At 40.0% G+C, this 17,233-nt stretch overlaps 1 protein-coding gene across 1 annotated transcript in view; it reads left to right on the plus strand.

Annotated features, from left to right (window-relative positions):
* gatad2ab (GATA zinc finger domain containing 2Ab) overlaps positions 1-16,869 on the plus strand; it is a 30,697-nt gene extending 13,828 nt beyond the window's left edge. The window contains exons 2-11 of the mRNA XM_031749592.2: positions 4,357-4,665; positions 9,583-9,706; positions 9,943-10,074; positions 10,737-10,802; positions 11,656-11,772; positions 11,954-12,154; positions 12,318-12,567; positions 12,697-13,103; positions 13,222-13,444; positions 14,168-16,869. Of these exons, the coding sequence (XP_031605452.1) occupies positions 4,370-4,665; positions 9,583-9,706; positions 9,943-10,074; positions 10,737-10,802; positions 11,656-11,772; positions 11,954-12,154; positions 12,318-12,567; positions 12,697-13,103; positions 13,222-13,444; positions 14,168-14,301 (1,950 nt within the window). The 5' untranslated portion in view covers positions 4,357-4,369 and the 3' untranslated portion in view covers positions 14,302-16,869. The remainder of the gene's footprint in view (positions 1-4,356; positions 4,666-9,582; positions 9,707-9,942; positions 10,075-10,736; positions 10,803-11,655; positions 11,773-11,953; positions 12,155-12,317; positions 12,568-12,696; positions 13,104-13,221; positions 13,445-14,167) is intronic.
* The last annotated feature ends 364 nt before the right edge of the window (positions 16,870-17,233 follow it).

The raw sequence follows: 17,233 nt of genomic DNA on the forward strand, positions 1-17,233 counted from the left end.
AGCCCATTTGTATTTGATGGCAAAACAAATTTGCTGTTTCCATTTTTAACAGGAGCAATTTTGCATATTTTGCAAAGGTTGTTGGAGGTTTTTTGTTTTGTTTTGTGTTTTTTTGGGGTACTTCATTGTTATAAGAGGCTGACACTCAGCTTTTGCTCTTGTGGCTCCCTTAGACATGTCCAGGCTTGTCTTGTCATTGTGTGCACTAGGGAGTGCATGGCGAGTGCATGCTATAGCAGTGATATTGCGATATGACCTTTTTTTTAAAAAAAAATTAATAATATAGTGTTTTTAAAATAAAAACAAAATTATATTGGTATTGTCACAGATGATACGTGGCACAGCCCTACTGTACATTGCTATACAGTAACTTTAAAAAAATCATATGGTTTTGTTATTAAATGGTCTAATATAGGTAGAGAACAACAACCAATCAGAAGATAAGACTTTATTCTCATTTAATGGTCAATATTAAACAAAGAGCTAAGCATCAGCAATCAGGTTTTTCCTGTCATTGGATTTTCAGTGTTTATCAACAAACGCAGCACAGTACACATCTCATAAGCTGGGAACAAGTTAATACCTGAGTTTACATGGAGACACAAGACTTTGTTACAATACAAATTATGCCATGTAGCAGACATGTGTGACTAACAAATAAGATGCCCTGTGGTTAAATATAAATGCACCCAGTAAACATTTATGCTGTGTTAGTATAATGCATAGTAACTTAATAAACAAATGAGACCTATTCAATAAATGAGTGAGAATTAACTTGGGGCGTGGTCATCCTGTGAGTGAGCCACCATGGTAAAAGAACCCAAAGAACTGGACAGCCTAACTGTTTATACCTTAAAAATGTAGAACTAGTATAAATAGTTCTGAACATTAAAAAGGGATTGAGTACCAGTTCTAAAATAACCACAGATCCTATTAGCCCTAATTTGATAAGAGAGCATTTAGATCCAGACTCAACAATGCAATGTAGGTGACGTATGCTGTGCTTGTGTAATATACAGTGACAGGGGATGACCATGGGCGTTCACTGGTACAAATCAAAAGATATTTAGGTTTATGTACTGCTTTTTCATTAGTTGTTTGAATAATATCATTTTGCAATGGCAGGTCATTTTTTTCCTTCTTCTCTGTTGGCTTAAGACAGTTAAAATTTAGTACCTTAATATTTATTTTTTTCTTCTTAACTGACACATAAGTGAGCCATGTTTGCTCATCAGCCCCAATGCTTTGGAATGTCCAATCATTTTCTTCTCCTCGTCTACTGCCTTGTTCCCTGTGTAGAATGTACTTATAGCCAACCATCTCCCTTGCTTTATTCTACCCTTTTGTCTTGAGATTAAACCTGCATCTCTTGTCAAGCATAAACGAGTTTTAGTCTAGTTTATAAATTCTAACATTTTTTGTCTTTCAAACAATCCTGGGATACAGTTAGTGGTTAGTCTAAGCGTGTCATTAGATATGCAATAGGCATTTTCATGATTTTGGTCTGAGGACAGTTCAGTCTGTCATATTTGAAACTTTGGATACATGAGAGAAAATGTTTATAAGCACGAAGTGCTTAATGAATACATGGCCTACATTGGTGTGGTTGGTGTCAGCGTTGCACAGTGTTGGCATTATTTTTCTGCTGTGTAATGGCTTTTTCTCAGAAACCTAAGTGGGTCTCTCATCGTCTGCTGCAACTGTACTGAATGAGATTAAGGTCAGCATCTGGGACACTGGCAGTAGGAAAGGAGATGCCTGTATTAGATATTAATATTACATTGTTATCATTTTTAAACTCTACATTTTATAGACTAAAAATCCATTTAAGGGTATATTCTTTTTATAGCATACTTCTACAACTTATAGCGACATATTTCTTGCTTATGTTTCATGGTATAGGAATGAGTGGAATAAAATGTATTGCTTGAAATCTTCAAACAAATGTATCTTTTAAACTTGAATGGCATCCTACCCTGACTGTTAATTTGGGTTCATGTTAGATTATTCGATTAAACTACCTCCCAGACTCTTCACACGTTCTTTTGCTTTAAGACAAAGGCTACTTCTAAGATCATATATGTCAGCACTGTAAAGTTGACACACAGACTGCTATTCAGTTTTGCCCAGGTATACCTCAGCTTAGGTATCTAGAGATCTTGATCAGTAGTTTAATTGAGATGGATACCACCATTTCTATGTCTCAAATTCCAAAATCAGATTTGAATTAGAACATTTGAACAATCAGTCCCTACTTGACAGAGTGCTCAAGTGCATCTTATTCACTGGTCTCTGGGAATAGAGATTAAAACAGGAGTTACATGTTACTTTGTTTTGTGGATTATTATGAAAATTATGAAGGTCATAAAAATCTACATAGTAGGATTCAGGGCTCGCAAAATTTCAAAATCTCTGATAGCCCTTCGGGCAGGCACTCTTCAGTTTTTGGTAGCCCAAAATAAATTTAAGTAGCCCGAATAAAAAAAGAGAGCAATTAATTTTTTAATGTTTTGTTTCCTTTACAATATTATACATTAAAGTATAATATTGTAACGGAAACAAAAATTAATCAGAAAATTGTTAAAATACAAATCACAACAACTGTATAAAAATTACAATCATCAACTCGAATACTTGTTTCTAATTGAACAGAAATTTCTATGAACTTGTAAGAACTGTGTAGAACATGAATCAGTCTGTGTCAGATCCTGAATCTGAAATTTCCACTGAAGTCAAGGGTAAGAGGCAAGTGGAACCAAGATCTAGGCCATTTGCTTTTTGAAGTTTGCAAAGACTGCTAAATTTTGACAATGGTAGTCCACTCTTTGCAACATAGTACGCTTTTGAAAGATTTTTCAGGACTTCTTCTTGTGCTTGGTTTATTTTTAGTATGTTTTTTTGCAATTGCTGTTTGTTCTGGGAAAGATATTGCAGACTGGGCAATAATGCATTTCTTGCATTTCTCATGGGTTCTGATGGGGTCTTTCTTAAAATTACTGGTCCCAGTAACAAAGGCGCTTGGCGACTCAGATATCGAGGGAAACTCACGACACACCCGGCAGAACATCATGTTATTTATCTCGTCATATTCCAGCCACATAAATTCTTTTGTCCATGAAACCAAAAAAGCTGAGCTTTCTTTTTGCCTAAGTGTGATTTGTCATAACTTTTCCGTTTTGTGGTAGGCTTTTCATTGGCTGCCCCTTCTTCACCCTGACCTGTCTTATTTGGCTCAGCAGAACTAAAATACCGGCGTAAATCCTGCTGCTTTTACACACGTGCATTACATAACGGTCAGCGATTCTCTCTGCGCAATCAACCTCTCACATGTTTAAGCTTGCTGTGGGAGATTTCACTTGTCACGCTTTGAATAGTAAGCTAATGAGTGATAAGACGATGTCAGAGGAATTGCGCGCAATTAATCGTCACTCACCAATCAGTGCTGCCGCTCTCTATACACCGTTCGCGCGCGATCGCAAGGTGAAAGTGAAAGCAAAAACAAGCACAAATTCAAACGCGATTTCAATATGTCACATATTGACAGAGGCTCATCGATGCCAATGACATATTACTCAGCTACATTTATGAAAAGAAAATGCAAAAGCATTGACACATATTTTTCCTTCCTATGATAGCCCGACGGGCAGGGCTGAGATGGATTTTGGTAGCCCGACTGGAAAAATCGCTAGCCCCGGGACGTCGGGCTAGCGATTTTGCGAGCCCTGGGATTGAGCAGCCTTGCTGATACTGTGTGTTTTGTGGTATTAGCAAATCATGCAAAATATTTACTTTATAATAGTGTGGGGAAACCAGTTACTCTAATTCTCGTAGTAATGCTGAGCTGTAGAAAATACTCTAGTATAGAGGTTGAATTTAGTGCTCAGGTCGAAGGCAGCTGAACTTTTACGTTTTTGAAGACATTTTGCCTTTTGTTTAAAAGCTTTGTTCACAGCTGCCCTCAACTGAAGCACTTTAAACTACTATGACCTAGATGACTGTGAACCTCCGTAGATGAAGTTTAGTGGTTCTCAAGCATTTTCTTGCATGAGAAAAACATCCAAGCCCCAAGATGAAGTTGGATTTCACTTAACTCTGCACAGTAGCATTGGCAAGTTTGTTTGTTTTAATGGCAAAATAATTTTGTTTAAAAACCCACATTTATTCATCTTATATTTCCTTAATATTCTTCACCAGTCTGCTGGGGCTTGCCCCAAAATCTGTGAACCTTAGCCCTACAGTAACATTGCACCTTAATCTGTTTGATGACTACTTTTTTTTTTCCACAACCAAATCTTTTTTTTTTTTTTTTTTTTTTAAATGTAATTTTGTAATATTTTCCTTTGTCTTTCTCTCCAGGGTGAGAGCAGCCATGTCAGAGGACGCAGTGCGTCAAACACGCAGCCAGAAGCGGGCTCTAGAGAGGGACCATGCAGCTCTTGCTGGGTCCCTGGGGGACATGGACAGTAAACGTGTTAAACTGGAGAAGAGCGATGCAGCTGGGACCCCTCTGGCCCTTGTGGGATCTGGAACCGAGAGTGTCAAGCTCAAGAGTGAGCAGGCTGCTAAGGTAGCAGCTAGCATCCTGAAGGCTGGTGAAGTGAAAGCGACCATCAAGGTGGAAGTGCAAACTGGAGATGAGCCTGTTGACATGAGCACATCCAAAAGGTAAGAAAAGTAAAAAGATCAGAAAAGAAGAAGTAATATTAACAGTAACAGCTAATGTAGGGGCTCAGAGTTTGTTGGCTACAGGGAATGTACTCCTGTTTAGTTTACATTGTGCTGTTGCAGACATTAGTTTGTGATTAAAAAGTAAAGTGTTAAAAATGGGGAACAATACAGATGTTTAGCTTCAATTTAACTCATAACAGATGTGATTTATATTCACATTTCTGAACTGAAAATGAACAGATCTGTAATGACAGTTAAATTTTAATGTTTTTTAACTTTATTACGTTAATGCTGAACATTTTAGTCAGCGCAAAACTGATTTGACTCAATTATCGCCCACTGGTATCGGTAAGTGTTTATCACTTGCGTGTACACTGGGTCTTGAGTTTTGCATAGTCAGCCAGCTGTCTCCAAAGAAAAACAATTCTCACATATTTGTACTTTCATAAAATAGACCCTAATCATCAAAATGCAAAGAACATTTTCTGTTTCTATTTGAGTAATAGTTAAGCATAATCAATCATCAAATGGGTTAAAAGGACAGTTGAGGTGGAGTAATCATCCACATTTTTGTGTGCAAGATTGTTTGAAAACTTCTCAAGAGTTATTTATGTATTGTAGGCCCCGAAGTTCATGCTTTCATGCACAACACATGGTTTTGTGCTGAGACGTGTCGATTGGAGTTTCTCGTTTCTTTGCACCAGCAAGTGGTCTGACAGGAGTCATACAGGAAGTCGCTGTGTGGTTGTCGGCAGCCTGCCCCCATTTTGAAAACTTTGAGGCTCCTGAGGCCTGGGCTCCATTTTCTCCCACAGCAGCACCTGAACTCTGCCTCACACTTCACACAAAATGAAGGCTATGTGTCACAAACTGGTTCCAACTGGCCGTTGCCATGGTTTCCACGTTGGAAGGAGCAGTTGGAGGAAGGAGGGGCCAGGAGGGGTAGTGGGTGTGTCACATGACTACTCAGAGAAATGCCTGATGTCATGTGATGTGTGTTTGGTAGAGCGATAAATACACACACTGATCTGATGGCAGTTAAAGTGGAACAGGGTTGTGATTATGCTGAAAGTTTGTTGGCTCTGTCTGTGGTGCATCATAACGACGCACAGGCGTCACCTTTGGCCCCCGTTTAACTCTCAGCATGCGTTTGTGTGCATACTCACCGCATAATGATGATTTTATTGTTGTACTATATAGAGGAGTTGGTGTGTCTTGGCAAGCTTTGTAAAACTATTACTGAAATGGAATGCAAACCACATCTTTCTTCGCCAGAGAAAAATATAGTAACTGAACTGAGCTGGACATCTTGGAAGTGTGCACGTATTCAGTTGGAAGAAAAAATAAGTCAACCCTTTCAAATGACCAGGATTTCTGAATTGATTACTCATAAAATATGGTCTGATCCTCTTCTACGTCACAACTATTGAGAAACGAAACTTGACTAGACTTTGGAAAAAAAAAAAAGATCTTTATTGAAAACACTGAGTCATCATTCACAATGCAGGCTGGAAAAATCAAGGGACCTCTTAAATTTAGTGAGCTTCTGAGATGTTATCAGTAGATGCTCAGGAGTCTTACACAACAATGAGAGCTTTGTATCGTTCCTGCTACTACAAAACACTGTTTCAGTTCATAAATATATTTCAAATGTATCAACAGCCCATTTTTATGCCATAGTGCAACGTCTCAGTTAAGACGGTGTTACAGTTTCCACATTTGCAAGTGTGTGATCACTTCCTTGGGTTTGAGCAGCATAAATTAGATCAAATGAGAGGGACTGCAAGGCCCCAGTTAGATGTCTGTGCTGTCCTTTTTTGGGGGTGATTTTGCAGACTCATCCACATGATGCACTATAATGAACTGGCTACACATGCATCTTTCAAGCTCCTTCAGCACCACTTGTTCAGGGCATCTGTCAGCTGACCATGTCCACAACCTAGTGTAGTCATTAGGTCGGTGTTGGGACTCTTAACTTGGACAGTTCAAAAACACAGGTTTACTTATCATGACCATCATCCAGCTCCTTTCTTAAGCTTCAGATCATTAAATGCTGCCCTGTAATATGCTAAACTTTCTTGATTCAGTTGAATTTATTGTTCCCTAAAGAACTGAAGGGGATCCAGGCCCAGAAGTAGCAGTTCAGCCTCAACCTTTGATGCTTTCACATTTTTAATAGTCAGAACAAGTTGCTGGTTTTGGTGTGCCATGCCCTTGTTGATCCAGTCACATCATTGCCTTTTGAAATTAACTTGAGACGTACAACAAGGTAGTGTTTTTGGACAGCACAGACTTCCTTTGTGCTGTCCTTCCATTAACACCATTCTTATTCAGTGTTTTACTTCGCATGGACATGTGAAGCCAAATTTTAGCAGCTCATAGAGACTTCTGTCTTTTTGGGGGAAGCTTGTGTTTTGTTTTTGGGGTTTTTTTTCCCCATTGATGAACATCCAGATCTTTAGGGTGCTTTTATAGGTTTTTTTTTTCCATCTCCATGCCATACCAACTAGTCTTGGTTGGGGGGTTTTTTGTTATTTTTTTTTTAAACTTTTTTTAAAAGGTTTTTTTTTTTTTTTTTTTTAAAGAAGTATTTCTTTAATATAGGAGCAGACTTTGACCATAACCAGAATTTGTATTACTTTACTTTATAGCCTTACAGCTTTTGCAGACCTTTCGATCACGTTTTTCCTCAGTGTGTTCAATAAAGACCTCAAAACTACAACTTTGCAATTTCACAAGTTTGTCCCTAAAGCAGGCATCGGCAGCCTTCGACATAAAAAGAGGCGTTTTAGCTCCTCCTACCAAACAAGCGGAGGAAAAAAAGAGCAGCACATGCGAGTGATGGGTGGATGGCAGTAATTGGGAGAGGATAAATTAATTCATATAAATTTTCAGTTAACCCTAATTCTAACCCATGCCTCGCGAGCGCAGGTTGTCGACCTCTGCCCTAAGGTGAGGCATTACTCAAGTAGTTTGCATGCATGTTAATGCTTCGTGTACATTATAACTATATGCCAATATTTGAGTACATTGTTCTATTTGCTATTGTAATTAGCCATGGAATTTCGGTACCTTCAGAGAGTCACGCGTAGTCTGAAATGGCACTTGGCAGTATTGCATTGCGTTCTGAATGAGAATTCCACTGCACCTCATGACTGATTCAGCAGTCCTACACTAGGGTCAGTGTGAATCTACGATTGGGGAAGCCGAGGATTGCAGAAACCCTGGACATTACATAACCAAGTTGGTGTGTGTTGTGATGCTTGTGTAAGCTGTTCTCAATAGTTACTAGCTTGTGGTGGTTGGTACTCTGTGTCATTTGGCAGAGCGACTAACTCAGTGAAAGAGCTGGGTTGCCATTAAGCTTTTGTTTGAGAGGATGACGCTCTCACCTCTCCTCTAGTGCTAGTTATGTGTTGTGCTGTTTTTAATCATGTTGTATAGAAAGACATGTAAACCTATGGGGAGAAAAACCTTAGCTGTGCTTAGGGAGGGTAATCTTTCTTGGCATAGCATTTTCTAAAACTTGCAGGTTAACTCATGTTTTTTACCAGATTTTGATGAATCCTGTCAGGGAAGTACTCTTTTAGGAGCGTTCGTGTTCTCGGCAGCAGCTGGATTTTTTTTTTTTTTTTTTATGACACCAAATGTTTTTTGGGATTTGTGTTGTGATTGCTTAGTCTGAGGAAATGATTGTCTCATAAACAACATGGTTATTGCTTGCCTTATTGAACTGATCGTGCAATATCTGCTGAGGGTTGTTGTCAGGGCAGCTGCTGTGAAGGAGGAGTGGATGGCACAGAAACGTGTCTGGAGACAGAAGTGAACAAAAGGAAGAGAAAAATGTGAAGGTCTGAGTCAGTGAGTTGGAGTATAAAAGATGAAGAAGTAAGTAAGGATGGGGGAGGGGTGTGTGAAGAAGTAACCGAGTGAGAGAGAGTGTACACAATAGGTTGGCTCCTGGCCATGTATATTCCCCTCCCCCTCACTGTCACCCTCTCCAGTGTCTCCAGCAGACCGCCGCTCTGCTCAGCTTGTGACTCTGATGTCGGCAGCTGGGAGGGAGGGGAGAGCTGAGGCCCAGGCTATGCCGATCTGGCTAGGCCACAGGCCTCGCCACAGAGGTAGGGGAGGGGTGAGGCCTTGTCTGAGTGGCAAACTGGGTCTGCGCTTGAAGCCCTGAAGCCTCCAGCTTGACAGCAATTGAACAATTACATAACTACAGTGCATGTGTACATGCATAACTCCACAGTATGGCACTAACCACTACCCCTCACATAGTGTCATATCACAGCCCATCCTCCCTTAGTTCTCCTTACCACTGAGTCTTTTAGTACCTGACAGGCTCCCCACCGTGACAGAGGGAGATTTATTCTTCTGCCATGGTCCATGAGCTGTTAAATTACAACAACCCCCAACTTCTTATCTCCACCCTTCTGCAGACTCATGCAAATGAAGCTTTCCGCTAGTCGCCTTTGTTCTCCCTGGTGCTCAGGAAAAGCTACTTAACATTTCATCAAAAGTCTTCAGCCTTTTCTTCAATTTAACCCCCCCCAAAAAATGCATTAAATTTGGCCTTTGTTTATGTGTTGTTTGGGTGCAATCTTGCTGTTGGACGGGAGCGTTCAGAAGGACTGCCGATTTTACCTTTCTTCAGAGATAATGGGTTGTTGCTTTCTTCCCCTGCCGCCATTACTCCATTATTGATCTCTTGCTTCTTTCCTTCTTGTGTGTCCTAGCACACATTCACACTACAACAAGGAAGGTAAAATTATAATTGAATACTACCATCTACTGGACGAAAGACAAAACTACATTGTAATTGCAATTTTTTTTTTTATAACACTAAAGTGTATTGAAGTATAATACAAAGCAGACTGTTATTAAATGATCTTTCAATATTTCTCCCCTCAGCGACATTAAGAAAGAGCGACAGCCGCCCTCTCCAGATGATGTGATTGTGTTATCGGACAATGAGCCATCCAGTCCTCTCATGAATGGCCACTGCTTCACAAAGACTGACACAGATAAACTTATGGTAGGAAAAAAAAAAAATCTATACATCGGTTGAAACTCTACTTTCCCACTTTGTGCGAAAAATGATAGAGAAATGTATCACTTAAACAGATGCAGCAATTTTTGTTGACACATTCTATACGCTTTTATTTCAGTCATCTAATGTGCCGAGTTGGCCCAATTAATCTGTCGTGGAAAATCCCAGTCTTATAATTTTCTCATTGATTTCTCATTATTATCTTCTATGGCATTTTATAGAAGAGTTCACCTGAGGAAAGGGAGCGCATCATCAAACAGCTCAAGGAGGAACTAAGACTCCAAGAGGCCAAACTAGTGTTGCTGAAGAAACTACGACAGAGCCAGATCCAAAAGGAGAGCACAGTACAGAAGGTAACAAGACCTTTTAACATTTTTTTTGCAGTTTTATCTGTTATTTTTGTATGAGCCAGTAGGTACAAGTAATTCTTATCAGACAAGTCCCATTCTTCTAATAGCCCTTTTCCACTGGTACCTACGCGAATGTGTTTCTGTCATTTTCCTTTACAATGGAGTACCACCTAATGAGCATGGGGTTGTTATAATAGTGCGGCTGAAAGTCCTGTGACGTCCTGCACAAAAAAGGACATTGAGGCTATGGTATACCTGCTGCTCAGTGTATGGCTTTTTGTTGGGGACCACACTGTTTTTTTGTTTTTTTTTTGTGTTGCCATTTACCTCGTTGCCAGGTTTCAGAAAGGGTGGTTTTGATTTTTGTGAAGGAGACACTCTCATCAGTAATCGAGTGACACTACTGACTAGCCAATCGGTGGCATGCAGTCTGTTGACATCACATTTTCGGATGGCCTCAGATCACTTGGAACCCTGGTTGAGTAGGTACTAAAAGAGTACCAGGTACTACCACCTAATGGAAAACCCTAAAAACTGTGTAGAGTCATGCCGAGGTGACCTGAGTTAGGTACTAGTGATGAAGGGCTACAAATGTCTGTTTTCCATATGATGTAATGTTTGTACTAAAATATTATGTTTTGTAATGCTGTTTCCTTAATGTTCAGGCTACTGGCTCTGTGGCTACTCCTCCTCCTTTGGTGAGAGGTACATCAAGCAAAGGATCCCTTCAGGTAGCTACTCACTTATTCGTCCGAACTTGTATTGCAGAGTGTACAGTTGCACTAGTTGTTTGTGAACCACTTGGAATAACCAGAAATTCTGCATTGACTGCTCTCATTATGTGGTCTTGTCATCATCTAAGTCACAGTTTGAATAAAAAGGAATTACAAACAAGTTCTCTTTTCATTGTCATCAAACTCACTGAGTATTGACTTACAGTCCAGCCAGTTGGTGAGATTCATGCCTTGATTACAACTTTTACCTCTAATAGAAGAGTTGTAGAGAAAGATGAATCTGAGGCTCCAAAGTATTTTTTTTTTTTTTTGACAACTTGGGCATCCATCTATTCACAGTGAGACAAACTTTCTACAGTTGTTGAAAGTTCAGGTCTTGGTATTCATCGTGCTATTATTCCACCAAGACAACAGAATGCAAATATGAAAGAATGTAACTGCTGAGACATGTCTTAAGTTCATTACAAAACACTCTTGGGATTGCGTTCTTTGGGCAGATGAGTGGTTTGGAGAGGTTGGATGACATATCAAGACAAGAAAGCACACAAGTTAATCAGCAACTGTGGCTGGTGCTGCATAATCTAGTTCTTTGAATTACTAAACTTTACCTACTCTGTACAACATAGTTCATGTGCTGTTTGTTTATTCACATTGTATTTGACTGTTATTGTAATATAGATGATCAGACCAGAGTTGTTGGTTGACAAACTTTGTCTTGCTATTGTGTAATTGCATGTAAAACTACAGAATATTATAGCAGTGATAAGACGTATAACACACACGGCAGACAGTTTACTACTTGTGTGGAGGAAGGCCCTTCAGTTTTGATCAATTTTTTTTTACTTTACAGGTGACGGGTCGCAGCTCAGGCACAGTGATTCCCCCTCCCTTGGTGCGGGGTGGCCAACACATCCCGTCCAAACACAACTCTCAGAGTGTCATGCCCCCCCTGGTCAGAGGAGCCCAGGTTAGTGTTTTGGAACTATATAGAGCCTTAATTGTTTCTTTTGTTTTTTTTATTCTTCTGTCAACTTTAAGGTTCTTGGTTGATTTATATATTTTCTTTTTCCTTCTCACATCTCTCCATGATTTCGTGGATAGTTGTCCTCTCTAATGTCTGTTTTTGTGTGTCCATTGGTGGCTATCAGCCTATTGCAGTGACTCCCCAGCAGATAGCCAGTCTACGTCAGCAACAGCAGCAGCATAGCGGCTCAGGGCCCCCTCCACTCCTGCTGGCTCCTAGGGCTTCTGTGCCCAATGTCCAGGTCCAGGGCCAGAGGATCATTCAGCAGGGACTCATTCGGGTGGCTAATGTGGCCAACAGTAATGTCATGGTCAACATCCCTCAGGTAAGGCAATACATGGTCATTGCATTTGAATATGGAGAAATTCTAGATGAGAGGACATTTAATTTTGGGAACCCTTTTCATTGCATCAGTCTGCTAAATATGAAAATGGTGTCTTCATAGTAATTTCTAACAATTTTTTTTTCTTCTTCTTTTTGGTGTCTAGGCCTCTCCAACCAGCCTAAAGGGCTCTTCAGTCTCACCCAACTCTAGTGTCAATGACTCTCCAGCCAGCCGGCAGGCAGCTGCTAAACTTGCACTACGTAAGCAATTGGAGAAGACGCTGCTCGAGATCCCTCCACCAAAACCTCCTGCCCCTGATTTCAACTTTCTGCCTTCTGCAGCCAATAATGAATTCATTTATTTGTTGGGCTTAGAGGAAGTGGTGCAAAAACTTCTGGAGATGCACGGCAGAGGTGGGTACATGTTTGCACAAGTTTGGAGATGTTACAGAACAGCAGTAGATCTACCTGCAGAATGTTATAGTATGAAACCTTGTCCAAAGAACGTCTGCGTTTACCATGGGCCTGTTATCCATCATGTAGGTAATCTTGGCCCAGCTGCAGCAATGGCCAGCTCCATTCCCAAAGAGCCATACACCTGTGCCCAGTGTAAGACTGACTTTACCTCTCGCTGGAGAAAGGAGAAGGCTGGGACCATCCTCTGTGACCAATGCATGTCGTCCAATCAGAAAAAGGCCCTAAAGGCTGAGCACACCAGTCGATTGAAGGCAGCCTTTGTCAAAGCACTCCAACAGGAGCAGGAGATTGAACAGCGTATCCTCCAGCAGGCAGCCTCCTCTTCTTCCTCCTCTGCTTCCTCAATCTCTAAATCCACCTTTTCCTCCCCCTCACTGTCCAAAAATGAGGTGCTGGTCGCCCAGCAATATAAGCAGGTCAGGGCTGCCATGCAGCACATACCTGTGTCTACTCACCACTCCAGCATTAAGCAGGTAAGCATTTTAACTGACCAGTCTTGTGGTTTAAATGTTTTTCCACAGCCACAATGTTTGTTTAATGTAATGTAGTGCAGCTGCACCAAAACTCTGATTTCTTTGTGTGTCTGTACAGGGTCATCTGTCACACCTCCAGTCTGCAGTTAACGCTCGTAGTGTGGCCCACTCTTTCTCCTCCTCACAGCTGCAGAATGCGGTGACAGCAGCAGCACTGGGCAGTAGGTCCGGTAAGCATGCTGCAGCTCGCTCGTTGCAGCAGGGGGCAAAGGTCGGTGCTGGCAGCAGTGGTAACCAGGGCAACGTGGCTGCCTGGAGGAAGCAGACCGGTGGCAATGCAGGTATATAAACCTGAGACGCAGTTATGTAGAGAATGCATTTCAAATGTTCTTACATTCTACTCATCTTTGGAATAATTGCTCTTTTGTAAGGTTGAGTTATACTGTTGCTTTTTGTTCTTTAGTGCCATTCCTTCTGGCATCACCTTTTCATTTCCGTATCTCATTGTAGTACTTTTCAGGTGTTTGCTCATCTAAATGTCATTTCCTGATTCCAGAATAAGATGTCTGAATATTTCGATAAGATATCAAATGTGCTACCTGGAAAATTCCAATTGGAGCCAAAATATTTGATGCACAAAGACATTTTATCAAAGTTTCTGACTGCTGCCTGACTGCCTAGTGTTAGCAACAAAATCGAGCATCTCAGTAATTAAGAATTAATTAAGAAAGAACATTTTGTCATTCAGTAGTAAAAGAGTTTGATATACTTGGTATTTCAAATAAAGAAAAGACACAAAATGAGCCAAAATACAAGGCAGAGTAGCCCAGTCTTTAAATGGCAGAGTCAAACTAATTTAAATTTAAGCAAGGGAATGTAAATTTAGCCAATTTGTGTGATCGTGTATATCAAAACAAAAACAAATGAATTTCTCAATTTTGTGTAAAAGACATCTTTATTATGATCAAAACTTATGAGGATACTGGTACACATGTAAACAAAGTCTTTATGAAACGATTAATAACAGCCACTATATTGTCACTTATGTATTTGTGCCTTGACAGGTGTGACCATGGCCTACGTGAACCCCAGCTTGTCTGCTCATAAGACCTCTGCTTCAGTTGAGCGTCAGCGAGAATATCTTCTGGACATGATTCCCTCCCGCTCCATCTCCCAAGCAGCAAACGCATGGAAATAATGCAATCCCACTCCCTTTGACACCATAACATTTAGCTCCCTTAACATCAATAACAGCCATTCACATTATTGTTCTAATTCTTTCTATGGATTCGGCCTCTGGCCAAAACGGTGCAGAATTGGCCTCTTTTCTTGTTGGATAGAGGTGTCCTTACACCTTTCACCATATACTTCTGCTACCTTCTTCCTTTTCTGAATCCTTCCCCCATTGGAGTTGTGCTGTGACAGCTTCAAGATACAAGGAATATGTTAAATATAATATGGGTACCCTTTCAGAGGGATATGGATGACATGTGTACAATTTCACAGACTTCTTCAGTGATGTTGCCTCTCCCCTTCCCTGTATATTGGTTGAACTTTCCAGTTGCACCAAGAGGAAGTTGCTGGAGATTCCCTGAGCTCCTCTGCCTCTGGATTAGGCAAGGAAAAGTAATAAATACTATTACCCAGAGTAAGAGATTTGTCTTACTTCCTGCCCTTGTCTAGTCTGAACCAGTCAGACTGAGGCTGTGGTGGCTGAACTGAACCTAACTGAAGACCTCATTACAGGAATTGTTGAGCTTTGAGGACCATCCACAAAATAAGAACTGCTTCAGCTTTGCAAAAATGAATAAAGTTAAAAAAAAAGAAAAAAGGAAAAAGAAAACTGGAGGAAAAAAAAAATCTATCTACACACAGACTGCTTCTTCTCTCAAACCTACAGCGTGTATAGTAGAGAAGTTGATGTGTGTTGGATTATTTTGTATGGCTGAATGTTAGGATTTTGTCTTTTCTTCTGTAAGTCATATACTGTGTTTGGAATATTGTGCTCCCTGATACTTTGGAGGTGGCCTCATGTCGAGGTCTGAATTTAAAGGCTAATGTTACTGTTGAGGTGGTTTTACATCTGCTGGGTTCCATGTTGCGGCCTACTTTTAAATGCTTTGTTTTTTTCTAAGATCAAGAGGAAGAATAAAAATTAAGGTTTCACTGACTCGTTAAAAAAAAAAGAAAAGAAAAACATGGGGCATATTCTTAATGAATATTGTAAAATAAACCTTCCAAAGAACTAGTGGAGCCCAAATGGAATCCCTTCTGCTAGAAGGTTTCTAGTTTATTTGAACCCTCTCTGAATATAAACATGAATTCATGCTAAACTGAGGGGGTGTAAGGAATGTCATATTTTTGACATTATTTTGCTTTTAGTCATAGGTTGTGGTGCATTTTCTTTTTTTTTTTTTTTCTTTTTTTTTTCTTTTCCCTTCTATAGACGAACTGTCTGAATTTATTTATAGGGTTAGTAAAGACATATGCGTATGCCCTAAGTTTGAATGGATCTTCACTTAGAATTTGTTTTCTCTTGTTTGTCAAGTGGCTCCCACATACCCTATGATTGGTCCGAGAGAAGCTGGACAGCATTCAGAATGTAGTTATGCAAAAACCCCTATAGCAACAAATGACATGAACTTCTAGTCTTTAACATTAAAGTGTGTGTGATTTCTGTCAGGTCATTGAATTGAGCTAACTCTGCCTTTCACATGAGCTATAGTGCATTTCTATCAGGTTGCAGCAGCACAGGATAAGCTAGTGAAGTACAATATGTCTACATTTAAAATGGGATTTTTCCATTGCATGTGGACTTCTGTTATTTTACTACCATGTGTTGTCCCTCCTCCCCCTTTCATTTCAACCCCTGGGGTGGTCCAGGTGCCTCCACTTAGCAATGATTTTACGGGCACCTTTTGAAAAATGTCTCTAAATTAAAATGTTCAAATGTTGTCTTAAATGTAATCACAGAGGTTTGTTTAATGAGAAGTGGTATAGCCATCTGACAAGAAGCTGACCACCCCAGCAGTTTTTTTTCCCCAGCTTCCGTTATCTTTTATTTTACACTTTTCACATAGAAATGATCTAGTTTCATATGTCTTCATTGATCAGAACTCCCAGTCTTACAGCCCTGTTGCTTCACTCCGGATTTCATCAATACAGCTGTAATGTTTTTTTTTTTGTTTGTTTGTTTTTAAATGGCATAAGGATTTGAGTCCTTTATTTGTGTCCATATTATACTATTCAGCTCAGAAGTTTTTGTCAGGTGCCCTGCTGGTATGTGCTGCCAGCATTGGGTAAATGAACATCCTTTGCGCTGTGTTATCACTGTACACCTGGGTTTCATTTAGGATGGTGCACCAGTACACTGCTGATAGAAATACAGGAATATTTCTAACTTGATTTGCTCAAGATCTCGTATTTCTGTCTCAAAGTAGCATCAGAAATATTCCAGGTTATCTGCACATTCCTGACAGGCAGAAGGTAGCAGTCTACGTCTTGTGGATGCGAAAGAAAAGCAATTGAAATAAGCCCATCACTTTGTGCCCTGCTAAAAGTAACCCTGCGCTGTCCTGACTACTGCCGCCTGCTGCTGCTGTTTCACAACATCACCATTCCATTTATTTGGGGTTGACACACTGTTAAATGAAGTGCTGCCCAAATGAAAAAGAAAACAGTGTATGAAAAATGTTTTTTTTTTTTTTTTTTTGTGATTTTTTTTTTTTTTTTCTCCTGCTCTATCAAATAATAAAACTAATTTTAATCCCTCTATCATGGCTGGTTGACCTGTTTATTTGTGGTGTAAAGCAGCTTCTAGAACTGACTGCATATAAACAATAATCAATGAAGCTAGAAAAATCGCACATTAACCTAGACCAGGGGTGTCAAACTCAAATACACAGTGTGCCAAAATTCAAAACTGGAACAAAGTCGCGGGCCAACATTAATATTTATTGAAAAAAAAATCTTCCTCCAGATATAAGAATGAATCTTTTCTTATGGACTCAAACAGGTTTTGCTGAAAAACTGAATATGGAACAAGCAAAGCTTAATACTAAACAATATATATATTAGCTGTATAATACCAGTAGGCCAGCATTAATAGTAATTTGGTATGGCTTCGCGGG

The sequence above is a fragment of the Oreochromis aureus genome, linkage group 23, assembly GCF_013358895.1.
Source record: "Oreochromis aureus strain Israel breed Guangdong linkage group 23, ZZ_aureus, whole genome shotgun sequence".
NCBI classification, from domain to species: domain Eukaryota; kingdom Metazoa; phylum Chordata; class Actinopteri; order Cichliformes; family Cichlidae; genus Oreochromis; species Oreochromis aureus.